The sequence below is a fragment of the Trichosurus vulpecula genome, chromosome 1 (genome assembly GCF_011100635.1).
Source record: "Trichosurus vulpecula isolate mTriVul1 chromosome 1, mTriVul1.pri, whole genome shotgun sequence".
Taxonomy (NCBI): domain Eukaryota; kingdom Metazoa; phylum Chordata; class Mammalia; order Diprotodontia; family Phalangeridae; genus Trichosurus; species Trichosurus vulpecula.
In genome coordinates this window covers 67033687-67057435 of record NC_050573.1, presented here as the reverse complement: position 1 = coordinate 67057435, position 23749 = coordinate 67033687, and the positions used below count along the sequence as shown (strand labels likewise).

The 23749-nt window shown below is 37.2% G+C and overlaps 1 protein-coding gene across 1 annotated transcript in view; it reads left to right on the top strand.

Moving 5' to 3' along the window:
• Positions 1-23749, top strand: part of MAU2 (MAU2 sister chromatid cohesion factor) — an 81776-nt gene that overhangs the window by 7393 nt on the left and 50634 nt on the right. The window contains exons 2-4 of the mRNA XM_036764668.1: positions 18946-18963; positions 19184-19249; positions 20534-20629. Coding sequence (XP_036620563.1) covers positions 18946-18963; positions 19184-19249; positions 20534-20629 — 180 coding nt within the window. The remainder of the gene's footprint in view (positions 1-18945; positions 18964-19183; positions 19250-20533; positions 20630-23749) is intronic.

Here is a 23749-nt window from a genome sequence, read left to right as displayed (position 1 = left end):
GGCAAGAAGTGATAAACTCATCAATTACCTGAAGTGGTAGCTTTGTGGCTAGAGAGAAAGGGCTAGGATGTGAGAAATGTCGTAAGGGTTGAAACAATAAGATTTGGCTACTGACTAGATATATGGGGTAAAGGGGGAATGAGAAGTTGAGGATAATGCCAATGTTACAACCCTGAGAGACTTGAAAGATGGTAGTTCCTTTGACAAAAACAGAGAAGTTTAGAAGAGAGGAAGGCTTGAAAGAAAAGGATAATTAGTTTTGTTTTGGATGTGTTGACTTTGAAATGTTTCCAGGACATCCATTTTAAAATATCCAATAGGCAGTAACTGGGACTGAAGCTCAGGAAACATGTTTTATATTTTTATGTGCTTTCAAATATATGTGTGCGTTTGTATAAATACATACAGGTATATACATGTAGATGTATATATGTATGTATATGATAGTCATCTGCATAAAGATAGATATGAGTATGCCCTTCACATTGTTGTAAATGGTCTTCATAAGTTACTTTTTTTGGTCTAAAAAATTTATTATTTTTTTGTTACTGCTATTACTACTACTATTTTTGTTACTATTTTTTTGTCTAAAAAATAATAATAATTTGGTGTCCACTCCTCTGCTTAGCCTTTCTTAGCTACACTGGTCCAATAAGGTAGGTATATCTGTCTATCTATAGATATGGATATGTAATATATGCATGTATATGCCCATTGCTTTATAAATATGTATAAACATTTAAGTTTCTGCTATGTGCCAGGCACTGTGCTAGGTGCTGGAAATTGTTGGTTAGTCATTTTTTCACTAGTGTCCAACTCTTCATGGCCCCTTTTTGGGGTTTTCTTGGCAAAGATGCTGGAGTAGTTTGCCATTTCTTTCTCTGACTGATTGTACAGATAAGGAAACTGAGACAAACAGGGTTAAGTGATTTGCCCAGGGTCATACAGTCAGAAGTGTGTGAGGTCGTATTTGAACTCAGGACCTCCTGACTCCAGGCCCAGCACTTTATCCACTGTGCCACCTAGCTACCCCAGCACTGAGAATACAAATACCAAAAAAAAAAGACAGTCCATGCCCAAAAGGAGCTTACAGTCTAATGGAGAAGACAAAATACGAAAAGAAGGTGAATAGCTTGGGGAAAGGTACTCAACATAAGGGCATGGTGGTGAAGTCAGTCAGAGAAGTCTCAAAGTAGTGCCGCCAGGTGAGAAATGAGGACTTCTTACTATCCTTTTCCAATAGCATATGAGCTCCTTAAGATCACTTCATTTTTGTCTTTATGTTTCTAGTACCTAGCATCATATCATATCAGGCACAATCCTGAGTGCTTAATTAAAATACTTATGGACTGATTAATTGAACATTACCCTTTCTAGATTATATCATCTATCCTAACAACCTGTTCCTTTTCCCTGAGTTTTAAAAATTCAGTTTCATTTGCGTTTAACAACCCGTGCCTAAAACCTTTTTGGCATCCCTTTCTTCAACTTGAATTATGTTCTTTATTTTTTCTTTCATAGATTCTTCTAGCTCTTTTTCTGTAGGAAACAGAACATCTTATCAACCTAAATTATTTGTCTTGCTGATAGTAAGAATCTACATATTTCTTGGTGATGCTAAGAACCTACATATTTCTGCATGGTTTCTAGGCCAAGGATTCTTAATAAAGTCTCTTAGTGGTGTACTTAAATCCATTATTCATGAGATGCACTCTTTTCTCAGCTTTAACAGTCTCAAGCTTCATTTGTTTTGATATACCTTATCCAGAGTTTACTTTCACCAGTAAATGTAACTATCTGGAACATAACTACAGACTCATAAAATAGCCCAAAAGAAAAAAGTTGCCTAAGTATATGGCAGTGTGTCAGAAGAACATGCAATTCATTCATGTTATTCATTGGAGAGCTACTTACCATCTGTAAGTAGCTGTAGTAGAAAGGGCATTAGGCTTAGACCGGAGAGTTTCAGATTCCATCACTAACACAGTAGCTCTGGGCAAGTCCTCTAGTGAGCCTCAATTTTCTCATTTGTAAAATGGGAAAATAATACTTGTTGAACTATAACACAGGATTGTTGGAGGCTCAAATGAGGTAAAATATGTATAGCACCTTACAGATATTAGAGCATTATATAAATGCCAGGTATTATTAAACCTTATTAACTCTGGATTTAGGTAATTATATTTTATATATGTGTATGTGTATAACACATTAATATATATGTTATATTAATCAGAAGATTGGTGTTTATTCCTTAGTTCTGCCACCTGATAGCTATGTGACCTTTAATCTCCTTGAGTTCCTATATCTATAAATGAAAATTTTACAGATAATACCTGCCTAGCTCAACCCACAAGGTGGTTGTAACAAATTAAATAATGTGCATAAAGCATTTTGTAATAAGTATTCTAGAAGTATACATGATTGCTATTATTATCTTATTTCCCATCGGACAGCATACAAAAGCAGGAAATTAAGGTACGAGGATAAGGAGGTAGGTACTAATAGGAGAAAGCAGGGATAGACAAACTATACAAAACAGACCTCCAGAAACCCTAAATGTACCATTTAAGTGTAGGGGCAATAGCTCTTGATAGCATAACTAAATTATTAGAACAGAATTCAGTCTTTGTTATTCCTAGAGATGACCTTAAGTCATGAGGGAAAAGTTGTTACATTTAACATGTATGAGAAGGCAGAGAATTATGAAATGTATTTTTAAAAGATTTTTTTACTTTTGTTTTTGAAAGGGATAAGCTTCAGTATTCTGGAAGTTTCATTTATGTGAAACACCTCTTTATCCAACAAGGATTGATAAATGAAAAATTGCTTTAATTTACTTTGATAGAGTCATGATTTCATTGGCATGGGTACTCTTGTGCTTTCTTCTCCATGCCTTTCCACAGATCTTTCATAGTAGATCTAGTTCTTTTGCTAAAGGTCTTCTAATATCTTGGAAATATCCGTGTGCCATTTGTGCTATCCATTCTTGCTTCATGTCGTTAATATAATATCTTTTAGTATGCTCTTATTTTCTAGTCATAACCTACACAATGTAGCCACTAATTATGCCTACTGTGTCTCTTTCAGTTCTTTTTTTGTATTATTTGTCATTTTTATTCTTCTGAGGTCAAGGTGGTCCATGATCTTCAATTAAATAGAATTATTGGGAGAATATCAATATTAAAATATAAAGCTTTTGCAGCAGAAAGCAGCTTGGGATTGTTAAAATTTTCTCAAAAGCAATCCAACCTGATCTTGTCTTCATACTAAGTTCTGGACCTAGTTCATTATCCAGAGCAACTGTCTATAATAAATGTTTTGAAAAACTGACTTCAAACACTCTTCACAAAGAAAGAAATTTAATTGGAAAAACATTAGTTGTTAGTGATTATGCTCAGCCAATGTAATACAAATAAAAATACTACCCAAATTAACGTATTTATTCAGTGCCATACCAATCAAATTATCAAGGGATTTGCCAGAAAAATAGTAATCAGATCTCAAACTATACTACAAAGCAAGAATCATTAAAATAATTTGATACTGGTTAACTAATAGGTTGATTAGTGAAACAGATTAGCTGTACCATATACAGATGCAAATAAGCATAGTGGCCTAGTGTTTTGTATATCAGAAAATCTGCTGTACATCAAAAGAATTCCCAAAAAAAAAACTTTTGGGAAACTGGAAAGTAGCTTGGCTGAAACCAGGTATAAACCAACACCTCATTGTGCATGATAAAGCAAGGAAGAAGTCATTCTTCAGATCTGTGCATACAGGAAGCATTCAAGACCAAACAAAATATAGAGTATCATATAAGTTCTTTTTTTTGATGATGTAAAATTTTCACACAAAGTCATTGTACTAAAATTAAAAGGGAAGCAGGTAACTGGGTAAAAAATTTTGCAGCAAATTTCTGTGACAAAGGTCTGAGTCAATCCCAAGACAAATATGGAACTGATTCAAATTTATAAAGAGAGTTCGGGGCAGAGCCAAGATGGCAGAGTGAAAACAGGAACTTGCTCAAGCTCTCCCACAAATCCCTCCAAACACCTGTAAAAAATGACTGAACAAATTCTAGAGCTGCAGAACCCATGCAGTGACAGAGTGGAACAAGTCTCCAGCCCAAGATGGCATGGATGGTCACTGGGAAGGGTCTGTTGCACCATGCTGAGAGCTGAGCTCAGTCCAGCTTGGGGAGCACTAGGACAGACCGGGTGGAGCAGGCCTCAGGGCATTGAATCGCTGAGCTGTGGTGGTTTCCAGACTTCTCAACCCACAAATGCCAGAGACAACTTAAAAGGTCAGTGGAAAAACTCTGTAGGACCTGGGTGAGAAAAGGGCTCGGTCTGACCCCAGCCCTGGGGGTGGCAGAGGTAGCTGCAGCAGGGCTGCTTCCAGAGCTCCAGGCCCACACACGGTGGGGGGAATCAAGCAGCTGATCAGAGCAGGAGTGCAGGGATCTCTTTGCTGACACTGAGGTTTGCCCTGCTTGGATCTGGGTCTCAGGCCTGAGTGGCTGTTCTGGGGTGAGGAGGAGCGCTGGTATGGCAGAGCTTGTGGTGGCTATACACTGCAGAAAAGAGTGCTCAAGATCACTCCAGAGCACAGGCCAGGAGAGGAGTTAACACCTCTCATTGGATCATGCCACCTCAGAAGAACTGAAAGTTTACAGGTGCCTAGAAGTAGCGTGGAAAACAGCCGCACAAAACCCCTGAGGGTTGGGACAGAGCACTCTCCACTCTGGAAGCAGAGTTCTACCTTGGCAAAGAGCTAAAAAGTCAAATAATTGTCCGGGGAAATGAGCAGACAGTGTGAAAAACCTCAGACTATAGAATTTTACTTTGGTAACAAAGAAGATCAAAACATACAGCCAGAAGAATAAACAAAGTCAAAGATCCTACATCAAGAGCCTCCAAGAAAAATATGAATTGGTCTCAGGCCATGGAAGAGCTCAAAAAGGGTTTGGGGAATCAAGTAAGAGCAGTAGAGGAAAAATTGGGAAGAGAAATGACAGTGATGCAAGAAAATCTTGAAAAAAGACTCAACAGCTTGCTAAAGGAGACCCAAAAAAAGTACTGAAGAAAATAGCAACTTTAAAAATAGACTAACCCAAATGGCAAAAGAGGTCCAAAAAGCCAGTGAGGTGAAGGCCTTAAAAAGCAGAATTGGCCAAATGGAAAAGGAGGTCCAAAAGACCACCGAAGAAAATAATTCCTTAAAAATTAGAATGGAGCAAATGGAATCTAATGACTTTATGAGAAATCAAGATAGTATAAAACAGAACCAAAAGAATGAAAAAATAGAAGACAATGTGAAATATCTCATTGGAAAAACCACTGACCTGCAAAATAGGTCCAGGAGAGATAGTTTAAAAATTATTGGACTACCTGAAAGCCATGATCAAAAAAAGAGCCTAGATATCATCTTTCAAGAAATTATCAAGGAAAACTGCCCTGATATTCTAGAGCCAGAGGGTAGAATAGAAATTGAAAGAATCCACCGATCGCGCTAAATGTATCTATTTTTCCAGAGTCCCTACATCATTTCTTATTTTCCAAAATTTTCTCTCAACTTTTCCAGTTGATGGGTGTGAGGTGGAACCTCACAGTTTCTTTAATTTATATTTCTCTAGTTATTAGTGACTTGGAGCATTTTTTCCGTATAGCTATTGACATCTTGGATTTCTTCCTCTGAAAACTATCTGTTTATATCATTTAACCATTTATCAACTGGGGAAGAACTCTCTTTTTTTTCCTGGATTTTTTTATTTGATTTTTTTTTAGTTTTCAGCATTGATTTCCACAAGATTTTGAGTTACAAATTTTCTCCCCATTTCTACCCTCCTGCCAGTCCAAGATGGCATATATTCTGATTGCCCCATTCCCCAGTCAGCCCTCCCTTCTATCACCCCCCTCACCTCACCTCCCATCCCTTTCCCCCTTACTTTCTTGTAGGACGAGATAGATTTCTATGCCCCATTGCCTGTATATCTTGTTTTCCCATTGCATGCAAAAACAGCCTTTTTTTGAGCATCTGCTTTTAAAACATCTGTTTTTAAAACTTTGAGTTCCAAATTCTCTCCCCTCCTCCCTCCCCACCCACTGTCCCTAAGAAGGCAAGCAATTCAACACAGGCCACACATGTATCATTATGCAAAACACTCCCATAAACAGTCATGTTGTGAAAGACTAACTATATTCCCTCCCTCCTACCCTGTCCCCCTTTATTCAGTTTTCTCCCTTGACCCTGTCCCTTTTCAAAAGTGTTTGCTTTTGATTACTTCTCCACCCATCTGCCCTCCCTTCTATTGTCCCCCTTTTTTATCCCTTCCCCCTACTTTCATGTGGGATAAGATACCCAGTTGAGTGTGCATGGTATTCCCTCCTCAAGTCAAATCCAATGAGAGCAAGATTCACTCATTCCACCTCACCTGTCCCCTCTTCCCTTCCAATGAACTGCTTTTTCTTGCCACTTTTATGTAAGATAATTTACCCCATTCTATCTCTCCCTATCTCCCTCTCTCAATATATTCCTCTGTCATCCCTTAATTTGATTCTATTTTTTTTTTAGATATCATACCTTCATACTCAACTCACCCTGTGCCCTCTGTCTATCTATATATGTATATTTCCTTCAACTACCCTAATACTGAGGTCTCATGAATTATACATATCATCTTTCCATGTAGGAATGTAAACAAAACAGTTCAACTTTAGTAAGTCCCTTATGATATCTCTTTCTTGTTTACCTTTTATGCTTCTCTTGTTTCTTGTGTTTGAAAGTCAAATTTTCTATTCAGCTCTGGTCTTTTCTCTGAGAAAGCTTGAAAGTCCTCTATTTTATTGAAAATCCTTATTTTGCCTTGGAGCATGATACTCAGCTTTTCTGGGTAGGTGATTCTTGGTTTTAATCCCAGCTCCACTGACCTCCGGAATATCATGTTCCAAGCCCTTTGATCCCTTAATGTTGAAGCTGCTAGATCTTGTGTTATCCTGATTGTGCTTCCACAATACTCAAATTGTTTCTTTCTGGCTGCTTGCAGTATTTTCTCCTTGATCTGGGAGCTCTGGAATTTGGTGACAATATTCCTAGGAACTTTCTTTTTGGGATCTTTTTGAGGAGGTGATAGGTGGATTCTTTCAATTTCTATTTTACCCTCTGGCTCTAGAATATCAGGGCAGTTTTCCTTGATAATTTCTTGAAAGATGATATCTAGGTTCTTTTTTTGATCATGGCTTTCAAGTAGTCCAATAATTTTTAAATTATCTCCCCTGGATCTATTTTGCAGGTCAGTGGTTTTTCCAATGAGATATTTCACATTGTCTTCCATTTTTTCATTCTTTTGGTTCTGTTTTATACTATCTTGATTTCTCATCAAGTCACTAGCTTCCACTTGCTCCAGTCTAATTTCTAAGGTAGTATTTTCTTTGGTGGTCTTTTGGACCTCCTTTTCCATTTGGCTAATTCTGCCTTTCAAGGCATTCTTCTCCTCATTGGCTTTTTGGAGCTCTTTTGCCATTTGAGTTAGTCTCTATTTTTTAAGGTGTTATGTTATTTTCTTTCTTTCTTTTTTTGGAGAGGAGGGAAGGCAGGGCAATTGGGGTTAAGTGACTTGCCCAAGGTCACACAACTAGTAAGGGTGTTAAGTGTCTGAGGCCGAATTTGAACTCAGATCCTCCTGACTCCAGGGAATGGAAGAACTATGACGAGAAGAGATTGGATAGATAGGGGAACCAAGAGAAAGTATCAGTATGAAAATCTAGAAAAGAGAGCACATCCAAGATAGGAAAGCAATCAGTAGCTGTCAGAGGTTTCAGAGAGGTCAAGAAAGATGGAGGACTTAAGAAAAGCCCATTCCTTTGGCAGGAATTGTTGGTAACTTTTGAAAGGGCAGTTGTAGTTGAATAAGATCAGAAGCTAAATTATCAGAGATTTACAGAAGAGTGAGAACAAAGTGAAGCCTCCAAGTATAGGTTGTTTGGTGTTTTTTTTTTTTTCAATGAGTTTAGTAACATAGGGGTGGAGAAATATAATATCAGTCAATCAATAGGGTCTCTTGAGTGGTTTGGGGCTTTTTTGTTTTCTTTTTTTGGTTAGACAGATTTTTTTTTAATATTTATTTTTATTTTTAGTTTACAACAGACGGTTCTACGTAATTTTGAGTTCCAGATTTTCTCTCCTCCCTCCTCGCTCCCTCCCCAAGACAGCATGGAATCTCATATAACTACCACGAATGACTTTGCATTGAATTAATTTATACACTAGTCAAGTTGCGGAGAAGAATTATGACCAATGCAATGAATCATGAGAAAGAAGAAACAGAACCAAAAAAAAAACCAAACAAACAACACAAAAACAAAAACAAAAGAGAAGAGAAAAAGGCGAGCATGAAGTGTGCCTCAATCTGCATTCAAACTTCATAGTTCTTTCTCTGGATGTAGATAGCATTCTCCATCGTGAGTCCTTTAGAGTTGTGCCTGCACCTTGTGTTGCTGAGAAGAGCGAAGTCTGTCAGGGTTGGTCCTCACAGAATTAGCATTATGTCGTGTAGGTTTTTTCAGGTTGTTATGAAGTCCGTATCATCCCCATTTCTTATGGCACAATAGTATTCCATTACCTTCATATACCACAGCTTGTCCAGCCATTCCCCAATTGATGGGCATCCCTTTGATTTCCAATTCTTGGCTACCACAAAAAGAGCGGCTATAAATATCCTTGTACATATGGGTCCTTTTCCCGCTTGTGTGATTTCTTTGAGATACAACCCTAGAAGTGGTATTGCTGGGTCAAAGGGTATGAACATTCCTGTGGCCCTTTGGGCATAGTTCCAAATTACTCTCCAAAATGGCTGGATCATCTCACAACTCCACCAGCAATGCAACAATGTTCCAATTTTCCCACATCCTCTCCAGCATTTATCATCCTCCTGCTTTGTTGTTTTAGCCAATCTGACAGGAGAGATGTGATATCTAAGAGTTGTTTTGATTTGCATTTCTCTAATCAGTAGTGATTTAGAGCATTTTTTCATATGCCTATAGATATCTTTAATTTCTTCCTCTGAAAATTGCCTGTTCATATCCTTTGACCATTTCTCAATTGGGGAATGGCTTGTATTCCTATATATTTGGCTCAGTTCCCTGTATATTTTAGACATGAGGCCTTTATCAGAGATACTAGTTGTAAAGATTTTCTCCCAATTTTCTGCTTCCCTCCTAATTTTTGTTGCATTGGCTTTTTTCCTACAAAAACATTTCAATTTAACATAATCAAAATTATCCATTTTGCATTTTGTAATGCTGTCTATCTCTTGTTGGGTCATGAATTCTTCTCTTTTCCATAAATCTGATAAGTAAACTATTCCTTGCTCTCCCAAATTACTTATAGTATCAGCCTTTACTCCTAAATCATGAACCCATTTTGACTTTATTTTGGTATATGGTGTAAGATATTGGTCTATGCCCAGTTTCTGTCCTACCATTTTCCAATTTTCCCAACAGTTTTTGTGAAATAGTGAATTATTAGCCCAGAAGCTGGCCTCTTTGGGTTCATCAAAGAGTAGATTGCTATAGTTGTTGACTTCTCCATCTTGTATTCCTGTCCTATTCCAGTGATCTACACCTCTGTTTCTTAGCCAGTACCAGGTAGTTTTGATGACTGCTGCTTTGTAGTACAGTTTAATATCTGGTATGGCTAGGCCCCCTTCTCTAGCATTTCCTTTCATTAATACCCTAGATACTCTAGACCTCTTGTTTTTCCAGATGAATTTTGTTATAATTTTGTCCAGCTCAGTAAAATAATTTTTTGGTAGTTCAATTGGTATGGCACTGAATAGATAGATTAATTTAGGTAAAATTGGCATTTTTATTATATTAGCTTGGCCTAACCATGAGCAACTGATATTTTTCCATTTATTCAGATCTGACTTTATTCGCGTGCAAAGTGTTTCATAGTTATGTTCGTATAGACCCTGGGTTTGTCTTGGCAAATAGACTCCCAAATATTTTATAGTGTCTACAGTAACTTTGAATGGAATTTCTCTTTCTTTCTCTTGCTGTTGGGCTTTGTCAGTAATGTATAGGAATGCTGAGGATTTATGTGGGTTTATTTTATATCCTGCCACTTTGCTAAAGTTGTTTATTATTTCAAGTAGTTTTTTTGATTCTCTAGGATTCTCTAAATAAATCATCATATCATCTGCAAAAAGTGATAATTTAGTTTCTTCTTTTCCTATTCTAATTCCTTCAATTTCTTTCTCTTCTCTTATTGCTACAGCTAACGTTTCTAGTACCAAATTGAATAGTAGGGGTGATAATGGCCATCCTTGTTTCACCCCTGATCTTATTGGGAATGCATCTAGCTTATCCCCATTACAAATATTGCTTGTTGATGGTTTTAGGTAGTTGCTATTTATAATTTTAAGGAAGGTTCCATTTATTCCTATGCTTTCTAGTGTTTTTAATAGGAATGGGTGTTGTATTTTGTCAAAGGCTTTTTCTGCATCTATTGAGATGATCATATGGTTTCTGCTAGTTTTGTTGTTGATATGATCAATTATGCTAATAGTTTTCCTAATATTGAACCAGCCTTGCATTCCTGGAATAAATCCTACCTGGTCATAGTGTATTATTCTCGTGATGAGTTGCTGCAATCTTTTTGCTAATATTTTATTTAAAATTTTCGAATCAATATTCATTAGGGAAATTGGTCTATAATTTTCTTTCTCTGTTTTGACTCTACCTGGTTTGGGTATTAGTACCATATTTGTGTCATAAAAAGAATTTGGTAGGACTCCTTCTTCACCTATTTTCCCAAATAGTCTACAAAGTATTGGAATTAGTTGTTCTTTAAATGTTTGATAGAATTCACATGTAAAACCATCTGGCCCTGGAGATTTTTTCCTACGGAGTTCATTGATGGCGTGCTCAATTTCTTTTTCTGAGATGGGGTTATTTAGAAATTTTACTTCTTTTTCTGTTAACCTGGGCAGTTTATGTTTTTGTAGATATTCATCCATATCTCTAAGGTTGTCAAATTTATGGGCATACAATTGGGCAAAATAATTCCTAATTATTGTTTTGATTTCCTCTTCATTAGAGGTGAACTCACCCTTTTCATTTTTGATACTGGTAATTTGATTTTCTTCTTTCTTTTTTTTAATTAAATTGCCCAAGGGATTATCAATTTTATTGGTTTTTTCATAAAACCAGCTCTTTGTTTTATTTATTAATTCAATAGTTTTCTTGGTTTCAATTTTATTAATCTCTCCTTTGATTTTCAGAATGTCTAATTTGGTATTTAATTGGGGATTTTCAATTTGCTCTTTTTCTAGCTTTTTCAGATGTATGCCCAGATCATTTATCTCCTTTTTCCCTATTTTATTCATGTAAGCATTTAGGGATATAAAACTTCCCCTAAGAACTGCTTTTGCTGCATCCCATAAGTTTTGGTATGTTGTTTCATTATTGTCATTCTCTTGAATGAAGTTATTAATTGTTTCTCTGATTTGTTCTTTGGCCCACTCATTCTTTAGAATTAGATTATTTAGTTTCCAATTAGTTTTTAGCTTATTTTTCCATGGTTCTTTATTAAAAATGATTCTTATTGCATCATGATCTGAAAAGGATGCTTCTACTACTTCTGCCTTTCTGCACTGGATTGTGAGGTTTTTATGCCCTAGTACATGGTCAATTTTTGAGTATGTGCCATGTGCCGCTGAGAAGAAAGTATATTCCTTTTTTATCCCCATTCAGTTTTCTCCAGAGGTCTATCATATCTGCCTTTTCTAAAATTCTGTTTACCTCCTTAACTTTTTTCTTATTTATTTTTAGGTTAGATTTATCAAGTTCAGAAAGGGGGAGGTTGAGGTCTCCCAATATTATAGTTTTGCTGTCCATTTCTTCCTGTAACTCCCTTAACCTCTCCTCTAAGAATTTGTATGCCTTACCACTTGGTGCATGTATGTTAAACAATGATATTGCTTCATTGTTTATGGTGCCTTTTAGCAGGATATAATGTCCTTCCTTATCGCTTTTAATTAAATCTATCTTTACTTTTGCTTTGTCTGGTCAGACAGATTTTTAACCTGGAAATATTTTTTTTTTCTTTTTGTTTTTTTGTAGGGCAATTGGGGTAAAGTGACTTGCCCAAGGTCCCACAGCTAGTGTGTCAAGTGTCTGAGGTCGGATTTGAACTTAGGTCCTCCTGACTCCAGGGCCAGTGCTGTACTCACTGCGCCACCTAGCTGCCCCCAGACAGATTTTTAAAAAACATTTTTATTTAAAGTTTTAAGTTCCAAATTCTTTTGCTCCCTTCCTCCCTCCCCTTCCCCCTCTCTGAGATGGTAAGCAATTAGATACAGGTTATACATGTGCAGTTATGTAAAATGTTTCCATATTAGTCAAGAAAGAAAGTGAAAAATAGCATGCTTCAGTCTACTCAAACAATATCAGTTCTTTCTCTGGAGTCAGATAGTATGCTTCATCATTGGGCCTTTGGGATTGTCTTAGATCATTGTATTACTGAGACTAGCTAGTCATTCACAGTTCTTCATGGAATAATATTACTCTTACTATGTACAGTGTTCTCCTGGTTCTGTTCACTTTACTGTGCATCATTCATATAAGTCTTTACAGGTGTTTCAGAAATCATTGTGCTTGTTATTTCTTGCAACACAGTAATATTCCATTACAATCATATACCACATCTTGTTTAGCCATTTCCCAGTTGATGGACATCCCTTTGATTTCCAGTTCTTAGCCACCGCAAAAAGAGCAGTTATAAATATATTTGTACAAGTAGGTCCTTTTCCCTTTTTTTTTTGGATGTCTTTGGGATAGCAAAGTAATGGTATTGCTGGATCAAAGGGTATGCACAGTTTTATAGCCCTTTGTGTGTCATTCCAAATTGCTCTCCAGAATGGTTGGATCAGTTCATAACTCCACCAAGAGTATGTTAGTATCCCAAGTTTTCCCATATGCCCTCCAACACAAAATATTTTCTTTTTTTGCCATATTAGCCACTCTGATAGGTGTGAGGTGGTACCATTGAATATTTTTTAAGGATGGAAGATACATGGGTATATTTGTAGGCAGCAAGGAAAGAGCCAATAGATAGGGAGAGTTTGAAAATAAAAGAGTGGGAGAATGATAGTGGAGACAATATACTAAAGAAGTTAAGCAGAGATTGAATCAAAGGTGTGTGTATAAAGGTTTGCCTTGGCAAAAAGGGCCATCTCTTCACCTGAGATCAAAGTAAAGAAGACATCTGAGTGATGTGAGATAAGAAAGGGGAATTCTCAAAAAATAGTTTTAATTTTTTTGGTGAAGTTGAGGTCCTTAACAGAAAGGATGGATATGAGAGGTACCTCCTGATGAGAAGTTTGAAGATATACATGAAGGTTTGGCCCAGTCTCTGTGGAGGGAGAAATAGTATTCTATGAAATTATGTTTGGTACTTGTTTAACCAAGGAGAACTTGCAGACTATCCTTCCATTTAGGAAGCACTTCTTTACCACATTATCTGGTTTAATTAAGTCTAGGGTCCAGGATCATAGGGAGAATGTGTCAGGGGTAACACTTGAACCCAGCTCTCTCTAGTGTTGTGGCTTGTGTACTCTATCCACTAAGCCACATTGCTTCTATATATTAAGAGTATCAATGGTTTAATTATTATTGTGAGTGGTCCAAGAACTTTTTTATTCTTAGTATTCCATCCTGTTTTTCTCCCGTGCTATGGAAGTAAAAGATTGCAGGTCTGAGGATGATTTTATTTTTGTTCATTTTGTCAGTTGCCCTGAATGCCCTGGCTCTAAATAGAGGTTGGTTATATTTCCATATGGGACTATCTACATCACTGACACAAGCTGGAAAATTCTAATACTCATTCAGAGGAATCTCTACAGGAATGTGATGCTAAAGAATTAAGACAGTGGTTTCATAAGAATTTGTTTCCCAAAATGTTCGACAACTATACCAGGCCCATACAAATGTTTCCAGGTCTGAGACCAAGGAAAAACTCAGTGATCAGAATCTTCAAGAAGCTGAAGCTATGACCAAAGAATAGAAAAAAAGTGACCTAAAGAGCCCCCCTACTAGTTACAATTTTAAGACGTTGAGTATGAAGAATGGAAAATAGAATACAAGTTTTGAAAGTGTGGAGTTACAGTAGACAAGACTGAAGAACTTTCAAAGAAGGTCCAGTTTGTAGTGAGCAGTCATAGGGCACCACAATCCAAAAAATTCACCAGCAATTCTGTCCCTGGATCAGTACTCAAGCTCTTTATAGTTTGGTGGAATTTGTCAGATCTTTTATTTTGCATATCCTTTGAGAATTCAAGATCACCTCCGTGGCATGATTGGACATAGTGGGCTTTTGTTGTTATATGTAGCTAAACATTTTAATGAGTAAGGTGAAAGGAGAGGATGAATTTTAAGATTACTTATCTCACAGCTTTATTCAAACTTTTCTTCTATAAAATATATACTCTTGTGATTTTCAAATTATTTAGGGTAATAAGGTGAAGTATGTAGCTGTAGAGGAGGTAAGAGAGTAACTGATACCTGTGATCTTTCCTAATGATTTCTGTATATGGCCCTCTAACCATACAGGAATAATTGATTTGGCCTTGAGTAAGTTCTTTAATCTCTCTACACAAGACCTGCACAACATACTGCCCAAGAAATGGAGATTTACCACTACACACTCTCCTGTTTGTCACGTGACCCACAGCAACCAACCATTAGTCTCTCTGGTCTAACCTGAGGTGCAAAGAAGTTTAGCCTATTTTAATGTTGGCCTCTACCTATTGCCAAGCTGTGCAGGTCTGCCCTAGGCTGTGGTTTTCTCATGTATAAATAACTTCAGGGTTGAACTAGGTGATCTCCAAAGTCTCTTATAGTTCTAACGTTTGTGGTCCTTTCTTCTCATATCCTTTTCCAGCTTTGATGTTGTTTTTTTCAGGTCCTTTCCAATTTAGATGTTCTCAGTTCTCCATTTTAAGGCCTCTTCTGACATTGAAACCTTATATTCTAAGTTCCCAACCATCTCTAAAATTCCACGATTCTACATTATCTACTTAAGCATTGTGATAGTTTGTGGGGTTCTTAAGATAGAGGAAAATGTATTGTTCACAAGTATTTAGTGAGAGACATCAGGGGGAATTGAAGGAAATTGGTCCTGGCCAAGTAAAGATAATGACTATACTACAAGACCGTAAAGAGTGGTTTTATATGATGAGAAATTAAAGGACCATATAGATGTAATAGTTGCTGGCTTCTTTCTCTTCTTTATAATTGAGAAATAGAAACATGGTGAAGCTTTTCTTTTCTACTTCTTTCCATACTCCACAGGTAGCCAAATGATTGGCTTTGTTCTGTTGAAGTTTAATACAGATCTCTGTTTGTGCAATCCTAAGTCCAGAATAAGGAACTTGTGGTAGGAAACATGGTGAGATCACTCTGATACATACTTAAAAGGAAATCTTTTTAGACCAAATATAGGAGGCTTTACACTATTTTCTTGTCTTTGCTAGCAATAGAGTTAAATTGGACCTGGTATAATTGATACCAGGAGGTATTTGTCAGGTTTTGCTTCAAAATTAAATGTGACAGCTATTGGGGAAAATGTATTATGATCAGTTAAATCTTTAGCTGCTTCATTATGACCATTAAGTTAATTTATATTTAGTCAACTCATAAATGAAAGGAAGAGCACTTTCTAATTTGTTTAGGGTATATGATTCCTGATATTATCCTCTTACATTCTGTGTGCTGCCTGAAGGGTTACAAGCCTTTAGGAATCCAGCTGGTGCCATGCTTTTGCTGTCTTTATATCAGTTATTTCATTGAGTTCTATTTGGGGTTTAAAAAAAAAAAAGAGCTCAGTGGCCTATTTTTTGAGAGGAGACATAGATACTTTAATTAACTGGGTGAGATAATAAGTGTAAAGCACTTTTTAAATGGTATAAAGCATTATATAAATGTCAGCTACTCATATCTATTTTGTACTCAGGTCAGTAGACTCTGGGGGCACTGTACATTTTAGATATAGGGAGCTTTTAAATCATACATGCCCAATTTAGGAATGTAATTCCTAAATGTCATTTCAGGCAAGCAGTCACCATCAACTGTAGCTGCCAATACTACTTGCTCCGTGTTACTTCTATAGGATCCCTACCCCCTTCCCTGCTCTCTCTGAAGCCCAGAGAAGTCATTCCTATTACTTTGGCCTAATAGAAAGATAAATGAAACTTGAGCCCTGCCTCAGTTCAATTCAGTTCAAGAAGCATTTATTAAGTACTTAAAATGTCCATGGGACCTCATGTTATACACTAGAGATACAAAAACAAAAAGAAAAAATTAGTACCAGTCCTTAAAGAATTTAATATTCTAGTGGAGAAAATCAATGTGCATACAAGTAAAATACAAGCTAGTTTGAGGCCGAGAGCATTTACCACTAGGGGGATAAGACTTCAAATAAAAGGTAGCTCTTGAGCTGAGCCTTGAGGGAAACAAATGTTTCTCAAAGGTAGAAGTCAGGAGGAAGTGCATTTCAAGCAAAGACATGGAGGTAAGCATTAGAATTTCAAATTTGGGCTACAAGAAGTAAGGCGGTTTATCTGGAACATAGAATCTGTGAAGGAGAATAATATGAAATCATTCTAGAAAGATAGGCTAGAGACAAATTATGAAGGCATTTAAGTGCCAAAAAATTTGCGTTTTATCCTAAAGGAAGTAGGAGGTCACTGAAGCTTCTTCAGTAGAAGAGTGATATGGGCAACCTCTGCTTTAGGAATATCAGTTTAACAGCTGTGTGGAAGGTGGAGTAGAGAGGAGAAAAAACTAGAAACAAGGATATCAATTAGGAGACTATTACCATTGTTGAGGCCAGAACTGATGAGAAGCTAAAATATAGTTGTAGTTATGTTAATGGAGAAAAGGGAATTACTTTGATACATGTTGTGGAAATAGAATTATTCCAAATTGCAACCGATTGGAAGTGAATTAGCATAAAAAGTAGAAAATGACTCCTGGGTTGTTAGTCTGAGTGACTGGAAGTGTTGTACCAGAAGCGAGTGAGACACACCACAGAGTAAAAGTTTTAAGCGGAGAATTTATTAGCCGGCGGCCATTGGAGTACTGCAACCACAAATCAATGGCCCTGTGTTGGGGTGATGGCTTGACTTATATAGGACATGTGGGGGTACAGTGATTAATTATCTCCTGGAACCTACAGGCCAGGTCACTGGGTGGGGGGAACAGGAACAAAGGTCCTGGCTGATCAAAAGATTCAGTCAGGTTATCGTACTAGTGGGATAATCTCATTTACATTCCTTGGTGGAGTCACGGAGCCCCAGGGATATCTGCTAGAAAGGGTCTGCCAGGTTATCCTTCAGTGGGATGGTCCTATCTATTGACATTCCTTGGTGGAGTCATGGAGTTCCAGGGGGTTTGCTAAATGCCAAAGATATCTGAGTCCATTCTTTCTGGGGGTGCTTGTCAGTAGCTAGGGGTTTCTCAGGGGTTCCTAATTTTCCCTGTATTACAGAAGAATGGTGGGTACCTGTAGTAGGAAAGATAGTGAGTTCCATTTTGAATATGTTGGGTTTAAAATGTCTTTGGAACATCCAGGTGGACATGTTCTAGCATGCAGTTGGTGATAATGAATATATAGATCTGAGTCATTTGTGTTGAGGTGATTAATTAAACCAAAGAAAGCTAATTAGATATTTAAAAGAGAGTCTATAGAGAACAAAGCTTTGAAAGTTCAAGACAAAGCCTGGAAAACACCTGTGGTTAAAGGGTTGGAAATGAATGATCCAGCAACAACAGAAATGAAAAGAGTGGTACAACTAGGTAAGTAGAGAGCTCGGAGAATACAGCATCATGGAAGCCAATGGAGAGTATCTGGAACAAGGTCAGCAATGTCAGAGTCTGCTGAGAAGTTAGAAAGGGTGAGAACTTAGATGGCCTTAAATTGAGAGAGCATTGATAACTTTGAATAGAACCATTTCATTCAAGTATGGAAGGGGGCAGTATTATAAGAGATTAAGAATTGAGTAGAAGGTGAGGAAATGAAGGTAATGAATGCAAACACTTTATGAGCTTGGCTGTGAAAAGAAGAGGAAATAAAGTATGAGAGTTCCTGGAAATGGCAGAATCAAGTGAAGTTTTTTAAAGTCTGTGGGCGACTTGGACATGTTTACATAGGCAGCAAAGAATGAATCAACAAATAGAGATTGAAAGTGAGAGGAAGAGAAGGGAAGAGGGAAGGGGCAAGATCCGAAAGAGATATAACTGAACAGGAACAAGAGTACAAGTGGCCTTTGCAAGAGGGAATGCATTCATCAGAGACAAGTACATAAGAAGGTAGAATGGGAGATGTTACAGGTGGTTTTAGCAACTCACTAACCCTTTCTCTCCCTGCTACTTACTCCACATTGGGGGGGGGGGGGGTGAAGGAAGATAAGCGTTGTATGCAAATACAATAGGTGTCTAAGAGGACTACAGTGTGCTATAAAGTCAGGTGATGGAGCCATCACTATTGGATGGTGGGGAGGAACTAGTGGAAGTTTCTTTGAAGCAGTGGTCTTTGAGGTAGGCTTAGGATATCATTAGCCTAGATGAAGACAGGATGAATTTTGGGAGGAACAAAGATCTAGAGGCAGGAAAGTACAAGGTGCATCTTAAAAACAAAGAGCTGTTCAGCTGGCTGCAGTGTAGAGTAAGGAAGAGGGGGCTGTGTGAACTAAGGCTGGGAAGGTAGGGCCAGATTGTGGAGAGCTTTAAAATCCAGGCTAGTCATGTTTACCAGAGAATGGAAACTCTTTTCGGGAGGTAACAAATACATAACCTTCCCACAATACTTCACCTCAAAGGCCTTGTATACTTTGCTATGTCAATGTCAGTTATTATCTAATCCCTGTTTTCTTTTTTCTTACAGTGGTTGATATCCCAACAAGTATCCTTTTCATGTTGTCATTTCTCTTAAATTATTGCTGTTAGGTAACATAGTATGTCGTAAACTTTGGGTGAATGGCTAAATGTTAGTCATCCACCAACTCAGTATAACATTGGGACTGCATATCATTATGACTGAAAGTGATTATCTTAGCGTACAGGTCTTTGCAATATAATTTTTTTTTTGCAGTTTTCATATTTCCTTAACTAGATGTCACTAGATTCCACAGTTTGAAGATGTCAAATTTGAAGCAGCAAGTCTTCTATCTGAGCTTTATTGCCAAGAGGTGAGAGTATGTTGTTGTCACTCAAAAATTGAGTCACTTTTTTATAGCTATTACAAAGGGAAAGTCAGAGTAATTTTTAAATTTAGCATTTCTCTGGTTTTTAAAATACCTTATGACTTTCTTACTTCAGGTACCCTATTTTTAGTTTATGTATGTGTAAACATTTTAAAAAATATTAACAAGATCCCTTTATAGTGAAAAAATAAATACCAAATAACTTCTGTGTGATTACTATTTTTAGTCAGAAGACTAATTCTTTTTGCATGGAAACTTTTTAAATTCATATGTATATTTCATCCACTCTACAGCAAAACAATAATGTAAACTTTTAGGCTCCAGTTCCCTGTTATCGGTAACTCACTCTATAATTCCTTTTGATCCTTATAATTGCATATGTACATATGTCTATGTGTGCAGGGTTTTTGTTGTTGTTTTAAACCATAATTGTGGGCTTTCTGTTTTTTTCACTGTGCATGATTTGATATGAATCTTTACATATTTTTTTCATAATTCTTCATATTCCATTCTTTATGACTTGAACAATACAGTATAGTACTCCATTATTTTGATGTACCTACCATATTCTATTTAACTGTTTTCCAAACACTAACCATGTAGGTTGCTTCCAGCTTTTCATTACTGCTATATGTATAGGGCAATTACAAACATCTTTGTTTAAATGAATTATTTCCTTGGAATATATTCATAGTAGTGGCATTACTGAAGTTAAAGAGAATAATGAATTTTCTGGTTATTTCATACAACTAGACTATACTACAGGAAGATTGTACAAGTTCATTTTGTTACCAGCAATATATGATTATACCTCTTCATAGCCCCAACCAACTTTTGATTTTATCATTTTTCTTCACATATTTTAAATTGATGGGCTTAAGTATTTTTATTTGAACATTCTCTCTTTAAATATCATGTTATTTAAGAGAGCCTGGATGATAGTGGGCTGAGAGCTTCACCTAAGAAGGTACTCCTATCTGGTGCAGAATAGGTAAGATTGAGGTCTATATCTAATTTGACTGTATGAAGTTCTGTACTTGATTGTTTCAGACTTGTTCGATGATAAATTGTTGTATGGAAAATGCCCAATGTCTCTGGTACAAAGCTTAACAAAGAATAATTGGTTTTTACATGACAAATTGCCCCCCACATATTCCAAAACCTTTGATAAGCATGACTAGTAATGTCCATCAGAAATTGAAGCTTCTGTGTAAATAATCTTTTTTGAGTATTGATTTTTTTTTTTCCAAATTAAAAATGTGCTTTCAGAATTCAGTTGATGCTGCAAAACCACTCTTGCGTAAAGCAATTCAGATTTCACAGCAAACGCCCTACTGGCACTGTAGACTACTCTTTCAGCTTGCAGTGAGTATCATCTTTCTCTATATAGAGATGAGAAATGCCTGAGAAGCATAATTATATTTTCTTTTTATATAGCTTTATAACCATAGATGGGTGACCAAACATCTTTGAACTTATTTATCTCTAAGATGGGGAAAATACTTGTCCTGCCTAGCTAGAATTGTCCTGAGAAAAGTGCTTTGAAGGCAATAAAGTAACATATTTCAACACCATAAGGATCCACAATTTGATCGGTTTGAGTACTCCCTCCACTGACACAAATCAGCATCCCTCTCCAACTTAATACATAGTCTTCAGAAGTTGCTATAGTAGAAAATTCGTTACCCTCCAGCTAACCTGAGAAAGAGCTTCATCACATTTGGTTAGGCAGGTCCTCAGGCTTTCAGTCTAGCATCAGATCTGAATTGGAAGCCTCTCCAATTTGCTAGGATCTGTCAGAGCTCCTGCTCAGCTGGTTTAGATTTCAGGAATTCAGGGAAATTTCCATGCCATGATGAGACATCAGAATGTAACTAGTGGAAGAAAGTGACCTATAAATGTGAAATGATTATTATCAGAAATAGTCCAGGGACTATCCAAGTAGAAGATTTGGTTTCAGCTTTGCTTCTCCAACTATTACAAAGAGAGCATGTAGGAAATGGGAAAATTTGAAATATTCAGGAAAGTTTTAATTCATCATTCATTCAACAAGCATTTATTAAATACCTTCTACTTGCCAGGCACTGTGCCAGGCCCAGGGAGATACAAAGACAAAAATTAAAACATGCCCCATCTCTTCAGTCTGTTGAGCTTACAGGGAAAGGTACACAGAAATTTAATACACAGTAGGTGCAAGGTGATTCTGAGGTGGGGTGGGGTTATTAGCAACTTGGGGAATAAGGATAAACCTTCTATAGGAGGTGGCACCTGAGCTGAGCAGAGGTGAGACAAGTATATTGTAGGTATAGGGGATAGTCTATACAAAGGCATGGAAATAGGAGATGAAAGGTCATGTATGGGGAATCCCAGGTAAGCCTGTTTGTCTGGAGTGTTGTGAGTGAAAGAAGGTAACGTATGGTAATCTTGGCTAGAGCCAGATGGTAAAGGACTTTAAAAGCCAAAGAGAGAAATTTGTATTTTATGCTAGAAGCAATGGGGAACCATTGCAACTTCTTGGGCAGAGAACTGAGTTGGTCAGAAATGTGCTTTGGGAATATAAATTTGGTGGGTGTGTTGAAGGTGTATTGGAGAAAGAAGAGCCTGGAGGCAAGGAGACTATTGTAATAATTCATGTAAGATGATGAGGCCCTGAATCAGGGTGGTGGATAACTGAATGGAAGATAAGGGACAGGTGAGAGATGTAGTGTGGAAATAAAATTGATGCAACTTGGCAACTGATTGTGTATGAGGGATGAGGGAAAGGGAATAGTCCAAGTTAACTATGAAGACTGTAAGCCTGGATGACTAGAAGCATGATGAGACCCTCAACAGAAACAGGAAAGATAGGAAGAGGTGAAAGTTTTTTAGGGAAAGATAGTGATTTCTGATTTGAACATGTTTAATTTGAGATACCTATGGGACATCGCATTAGAGGTATTAAATGGGCAATTGGTAGTGTGGGACTGGAGTTTAAGATAAAGATTGGAGCTGTAATACATGCATCTGGGAATCATTTGCATAGAAATAATAGTTCTTATGGGAGCTTATGAGATTACCAAGAGACAAGGAAAAAAGTTCAAGGACAGAACTTTGGTATACACCCACACATAGAGTGTAGGTTGGACATGGATAATGATCTAGCAGAGACCAAGAAGGGAGGACCAGACTAGTTGGAGGACAAGCATGAGAGAGCAATGTCACAAAAACCCAGAAAGGAGGAAGCGGTCAGTAGTATCAAATGTAGAAAAGTCAAGTACAGGGGCTTTAAAAAAAAAAAAAAGGCCATTGGATTTGCAGTTGAGAGATCACTGGCAACTTGCCAAGAGACCAGTTTCAATTGAATGGTAAGGTTAGAAGGCAGATTGTAAGGGGCTGAAAAAATGAGTGGGAAGTGAAGAAGTAAAGCAAGAGTATAGGTAGTTTTTTTTTTTTCCACCTAGAAGTTGGACTGAAAGGGAGGAGAGAGATATAGGATGACAGTTCAATCAGATGGTGGGATCAAGTGAAAGTAATTTAAGGGTGAGTAGGGAAAGACCTCTGTATCTCAGCTTCTTACTCCTGAATGTTTCTAACAGTAGGTCTTTCTTCTCAGCCTCCTACTAGTTAAGCCTCAGTCCAGAGACTTTCTACAACCATAATGTAATTGATGGAGGTAGTTTCTTTTAGATGAAAATGCCTTCAGAGGGAATTCATAGACTTCCTTCTCCTCGAGGGTTAGCTTAATATCTGTCTCCTTTCTTTCATTGCCTACATAAATTTAAAACAAAAGAGTCAACTTACCTTCTTGAAGAATGTGTAATTTATTTCCAGAAGATTTGCTGGGTCTTTAAGAATTGAGCTTAAGAATCTCAGCCTTTCTTGTTTGGCCTATTAAGTTAAGAGTGCTCATTTTCCAAAAGACCACGTGCCTCAGTTCTTTTGAAGCCAAACTAGACAAATTGCAGCATTATGGTCTCTCAGTTTAGATGCTGCGTGTTGATTTCTGCTAGAAGGAGAATATTACTGCATAGCTTTTGTATAGACTACAGTATTAGCATGTAGAGTTTAGGATTCTTTCCCTCTTAACTTTATTCCTCTATGCGTCATAGAATCTTAGAATTAGAAAGACTCTCAGAAGTTATCTAGTCTACTCCCCTTGTGGTGTAGTGAATAGGGCACTGACTTTGGAGTCAGAAGACCTGGGTTGAAATCCCTACTGCTGCTTAACATCTGTGTGACTTTGGACAAGTTACCTAACCCATCTGGGTCTCACTTGCCTCATCTGTAAAATAGGGGTTTGGAGTAGGTGATTTCTAAGGTTTCTTCAAGCTCTAAATCCTTTGATCTCAGAAGCATGAAGATTAATAGCATTCTCAATGAGTGGTTATCCAAGCTCTGCTTGAATATCCCAGCTAAGATCTTTCTTATATTGAGTCAATACCTGCTTCCTTGAGGGTTCTACCTATTAGTCTGCATAGTTGCCCTATGCAGAACAAGTTTGATCAC